Here is a 6,000-nt window from a genome sequence, read left to right as displayed (position 1 = left end):
TCAAAATCCAAGATGGCTGCCTGTTGGCCATGTTGTTTATCCGATCAGTCTCAAAAGTTGCCCTGCACAGCTAAGGACCAAGGGGAACCTACATATAAAATTTGAGAAAGATCCCTCTGGTGCTTCTTGAGAAATAGCGCTAACAAACTTTCACTATCAAAATCCAAGATGGCTGCCTGTCGGCCATGTTGTTTATCTGATCAGTCTCAAAAATTGCCCTGCACAGCTTAGGATCAAGGGGAACCTGCATATAAAATTTGAGAAAGATCCCTCTGGTACTTCTTGAGAAATACTGATAACAAGAATTGTTTACGGACGGACGACGGACCACGGACGCAGGGTGATTTGAATAGCCCACCATCAGATGATGGTGGGCTAAAAAGGAAGTTCTTCAAATGCAATGTTTTCTTAGAAACTATGGCAATTTGTGGAAAGAAATCCATAAACATATGAAAATTAATCTGGAAAAGAAGACTATTAACAGATGGGAATTACTTATTGATGGATTGAAGTAAAGTACACCAGTATTGTATTAGTCAACTGCAACTATTTAAACACCTTTGATATGCCAAACTCATTTCATAAATTTGTAGACAGAAACATAGTATGGATATATATATACTTTGTCCTACCTCAGCACTTGCATGTCTGAGCAACTGAAGAATTAAGCTTTACCTCTTCACATGCTGGTACTGTGCTATTCTGATCTTTGATGGTGTCCCAGAGAGGTGATTCATTCTTCCAAGCATGGCACTCCAAAATGCTTTCTTCGATCTACAATAACAAAAGCTTACATGAATATAATATCACACAAATCATCCAAATCTATCGTACTTACAACCACGATCATCTGAAACTATAGCAGTGAGAAATGGTGATAAACAAACTTTAATCATGAGATCCATTATGGTTGCCTAGCAGGCCATAATATTTTCCCAAACCACTTAACATTGCACAAGGAATTATGGGGAATTGTGTACAAATCTTGAGAAAGTTCTCCAGTTATGAGAATAGGGTTAACTTTGACCCTGAAAATCAAAGATGGCAGCCTTGATGCCACCCTGCTCTTCATATCTTCCAACAAAAGTGATGTTGCACATCTAGGACTCGGGGTGAACCAATGGACCAATCTGCCCAGTACTAGCTAAGAAACGATGATAATATATATTGGGCAAGTGATAAATAATACCCCAAATGACCATCAGGAGAACATGTTAGACAGTGGTGGACTTACATGATTAAGATGTTTGACCATGACCCGTGACAGCCCTTCCTCTGTCCTGAGGAGAACATGTTAGACAGTGGTGGACTTACATGATTAAGATGTTTGACCATGTCCCGTGAAAGCCCTTCCTCTGCCCTGAGGAGAACATGTTATACAGTAGTGGACTTACATGATTAAGATGTTTGACCATGTCCTGTGACAGCCCTTCTTCTGCCCTGAGGAGAACATGTTAGACAGTAGTGGACTTACATGATTAAGATGTTTGACCATGTCCTGTGACAGCCCTTCCTCTGCCTTGAGGAGAACATGTTAGACAGTAGTGGACTTACATGATTAAGATGTTTGACCATGACCCTTGACAGCCCTTCCTCTGTCCTGAGGAGAACATGTTAGACAGTGGTGGACTTACATGATTAAGATGTTTGACCATGTCCCGTGACAGCCCTTCCTCTGCCTTGAGGAGAACATGTTAGACAGTGGTGGACTTACATGATTAAGATGTTTGACCATGTCCCGTGACAGCCCTTCCTCTGCCTTGAGGAGAACATGTTAGACAGTGGTGGACTTACATGATTAAGATGTTTGACCATGTCCCGTGACAGCCCTTCCTCTGCCTTGAGGAGAACATGTTAGACAGTGGTGGACTTACATGATTAAGATGTTTGACCATGTCCCGTGACAGCCCTTCCTCTGCCTTGAGGAGAACATGTTAGACAGTGGTGGACTTACATGATTAAGATGTTTGACCATGTCCTGTGACAGCCCTTCTTCTGCCCTGAGGAGAACATGTTAGACAGTAGTGGACTTACATGATTAAGATGTTTGACCATGTCCCGTGACAGCCCTTCCTCTGCCCTGATGATGATCTCCACAACCTTGTAGAAGTGGTAGGCATTCAGTTCAAATATCTCCACTATCCATGGAAACATCCTGAAGTGTAAACATCCAATGTTATAACAGATATCTTTTAACAATTATCTCCCCTATCCATGGAAGTTACAACAGTATCTTTTAACAATTATCTCCCCTATACATGGAAGTTACAACAGATATCTTTTAACAGACTTAATCTCCCCAATCCATTGAAGTTACAACAGGGCCCAGTTGTTCAAAAGGTGATTAGCTTAATCACTATTTAACGACATTTTTCAACCTTTTATAACTTCGTCAATATACCAGGTCTAATCTCACAATTTTGCATGTAAATTCACTCTACTGAATACTTGTTATCTAGAAAGTTGTTACTAATTCGATGGTTTTGTTTTAAAGATACACAAAAATTAAAATTTATGCTAATCACTGATTAAGCTTAACACCTTTTGAAAACTGGGCCCAGATATCTTTTAACAATAATCTCCCCTATCCATGGAAGTAACAACAGATATCTTTTAACAATAATCTCCCCTATAAATAGAATGTTCCAAATTTCTTCAATATAAAAGCCTTCTGGGAAATTAAAAAGTCCATCTTCCACATTCACGTTTAGCCATTTGAAGCAGAATTACTGAAACTTATCAAACATTTCTACCGCACACATAGTCTATCATAGCATTGAATACAAGTGTTCTGCATTAATTTATCATTTACAGAAACAACAATTGCTATACTCACCTCTGAGAGTTGTACGAGAATATAACAACTTCTAAGCAGCAAGCAATTAGAGATCTGTGAAACATATCCTGCTCCAGCAATGCCTGTAAAAAAGAACCAGGTTTGATATTAGTGGGGGCCAGCTATTATTGATATTCCAGGATTAAAACTTTCATGAAAGTTATATGCCACATCAAGTTTATATTGGACCTTGTTAATTCAACACCACTTCCCATTTATCTGTGTGGCTCTAAAACACTTGATATGTTTTTGTGACCCAAACTGTTTCCTCATGTGTGATCCCTAACCATTGACCTGTATGTAAATGTGTGGCCCCAGAACCTTTTCCCTCCAATATAAGATACACTTACAGTGATAGCTGCCATGCCTTCTTTGCTGCCTTGCCTGCGTTTTTTCTCGGACATGATGACACTCTCCAGTGTCTTGAAGTACAAACTCTCCCCCAGCTGGAGACGACGTTTGGCAAAGTCAATGTGTGCACCAGGGTGGTCCTCTGTTGCCTTTGGGCAAAGAAGAAAGGACCAAATACAATATTATTATTGATTGAAAAATTCATATTATCAAGCCAGATATTCTTCTCAGTTTAGTTTTACAAATAGAAAGTGATAAAATGCAATATTCAATTAACACAAGTTGAATTTAGTTTGAGTTGCAGCTGAATAACGTTGAACCGATAAAATGTAATTAGTTTCAGTTTGACTTAGACAGTTGAATTAAGTTTGACCATCAAATTGAATTGAATTGGGAAGCTGAATAGAAAAGTAGGTTAACTTACCTGGACATAATGACTGCAGAAAATATCACCCATTTCTTTTAACCGAGGAATAATGGATTCGTTGGGATCTTTTTTGCATTCTCTGCAAGTAACAAAAATATTGGCAAATAAGCCAAATATTTGATTGGATATAATATAGATACTGTCTAGTTGTTTGTAGGCTGAGTATAGCTGAAAAGTGCACGGATACACTAGTATCTTAATTCAATACTTTTACTTGTATCCATTGTACTAATTTGTGAACGAACTCGATAGCTCTTTATCCCAGCATGCCAAAGGTCAATTAGAACTACCCTAGGCCTCTCAGAATACTAAGTTGTTTGAAAGAAGAAAGTAGACACCAGACAGAGCTGTTTCATTCCATAAGCTCACAGGAGTAAGTACAAGTCAGAAGGCCTCCCAGTGCATCTATTGTAAATTACATGCCGAAAGAAAATTATTTTCAATTTATATCTTATTTGAAAGCAGAATTGTCTCAGGAATAAATTAGAGAATAGCTATCTTTCTACTCTTGCTTCAAAAGTTCCTATCTTTAAGAATTGATATTCTAAATCTTCTACACAAAACCTGTACCTATCTGATCATTCCTGGACTTGGAGAGTATCCAAGTAGAATGGTTTTGTCTTGTTTTACAGCCCATTGACAATTTAAATCATTTAGGGCCACAGTGTATTCTCTTACACTGTCCNCCCCCCCCCCCCCCCCCCCCCCACATAATTTCATTACTACTGAAAATAAATTAACAATTGAAACCTAGCATTAATTACTATTCAATAAAATACAAGTTGCATTTCTGCAAAGATTTTGAAAATATCTGAAAATGTAGTACAACACCAACAAAGCCCAGCCAGTTCAGGTGTTCACATTCATTATGTCCTTATTTCAAAACAATTCTACACAATTGTTCTACCCTTTTCCCACTGGGACTTGTTTCTTTTCAATATGGAAAATACTGTGACATTTTCAATAAAACTGGTAGAATATACATACTTTTATATATCACAACAATCAGAATGTTAAATACCACGCTCCCCTCCAAATTGTAAAATAAAATCAAGACACTTTTTCTCCTAAAAACAGATATATATTCGAAAAATATGTGACAATTTTGGGACTTCATAGTTTAAATTCTCAAAAGTAAAATACCAAAATTCAACCCTGAATAATTGGTGCAAAAGCTTCCTTTTTTTCTTGATAGTGTTAACAAAATACAACTATTCAATTTCAATGCTGTAATAATTTTCTGAAATAAGTTTAATGATGTCATGTTTGTTTTTCTTTTTCTTTTTTCTCTCTCTTTTAAATGTATGTCTTTAAAAAAAATGAAAATTGTGTTTTTATACCATATGTCCCTAGACTTACTGAAACAGTTGTAATAGCTCTTCGCTGGGTCCAGTTTTACGTCCTGACAAGAGATGCTGGAGTCGGCCGACGCTCTGAGTGGCGGTGGACACTGGAGTAATACTGTGATCTTTCTCCTTCAGGTATCGTCTGCCAGTGAGAGGGGTGAGTGGGGCCAGACTTCTCGTCTGCTCAAATGACAGAAAAACACATGGGCTATTAGCATTAGGCCAGGAGAGTTGTAAATTCCTTCGACATGGGCACACCTGTGGTCTCCTGAACCGCCTTTTCTTCCTCCTCAAAGATTTTGGCACACACAACATGATGTAATCGGACATAAATCTAGTCTGGTCGTGAATACTGTACTCTCATTAAATGTTCTTATGTGACACAAGTTCATGCACATCAATAAGAAATACTATTTTTCTAAGAAGACTACTATTTTTCAAGATTATCTAACACACATTAGTGCTATGAAAATATATTTTTGTGGGAACAAGATAAGTAAGTTGTTGTCAGCTTTCTTGCTGAACATCCATAAAAAGAAATCAATAGAACAGACCAAGTCCACAGAAATGTCACAGAACAGTTAACAAAATCAGCAGTTTCCAATCAAAACAGTGAAGGAATTTAAAACAGTCTTTATATATCCTTTGATAAGCAGAGCTGATGTTTAAAGGCATCGTTCCACACACTGGAGTCTAGAATCCATTGTTTACATTTAGGTGTATAGTAAGTGTGAAGTATGGTATAATACAGCTCCATCCACCACTGACCACAGTGACCACTGACTGACCAACACTGGTTAGTGGAGCTTAAAGGTGTGTCCTGGTCCCTCCTAAGTAACACGGAGGGTCGGATCACCACCTAGCACTACAGTAACTTCACTATCTCTTTGTGTCTTTGTTTCCACTGTGTACTGGGTATATAGTGGGAAAGTTAGTGAACAGGTCCAGACCTGTCACTTACACAGGTGATGGTATCAATACACCTACACATGGTATACACAGCAGCATTTAATCACCACCTCCACACAAACACCTTGTCC

The 6,000-nt window shown here is 38.1% G+C and overlaps 1 protein-coding gene across 2 annotated transcripts in view; it reads right to left on the bottom strand.

Annotated features, from left to right (window-relative positions):
* The window catches only part of LOC110462692 (retinoblastoma-like protein 1), a 36,556-nt gene that overhangs the window by 13,527 nt on the left and 17,029 nt on the right, over positions 1-6,000 (bottom strand). For both annotated transcript variants that reach the window (XM_021516793.1, XM_021516801.1), the window contains 6 exons: positions 4,974-5,140; positions 3,612-3,693; positions 3,187-3,336; positions 2,837-2,919; positions 2,035-2,155; positions 676-774 (listed from right to left, as the gene is read on the bottom strand). In XM_021516793.1, coding sequence (XP_021372468.1) covers positions 676-774; positions 2,035-2,155; positions 2,837-2,919; positions 3,187-3,336; positions 3,612-3,693; positions 4,974-5,140 — 702 coding nt within the window. The remainder of the gene's footprint in view (positions 1-675; positions 775-2,034; positions 2,156-2,836; positions 2,920-3,186; positions 3,337-3,611; positions 3,694-4,973; positions 5,141-6,000) is intronic.

This window comes from Mizuhopecten yessoensis, unplaced genomic scaffold (assembly GCF_002113885.1).
Source record: "Mizuhopecten yessoensis strain PY_sf001 unplaced genomic scaffold, ASM211388v2 scaffold1461, whole genome shotgun sequence".
NCBI classification, from domain to species: Eukaryota; Metazoa; Mollusca; class Bivalvia; order Pectinida; family Pectinidae; genus Mizuhopecten; species Mizuhopecten yessoensis.
Note: the sequence above shows the minus strand (reverse complement) of the source record. Positions and strands in the feature narration are given on the sequence as shown.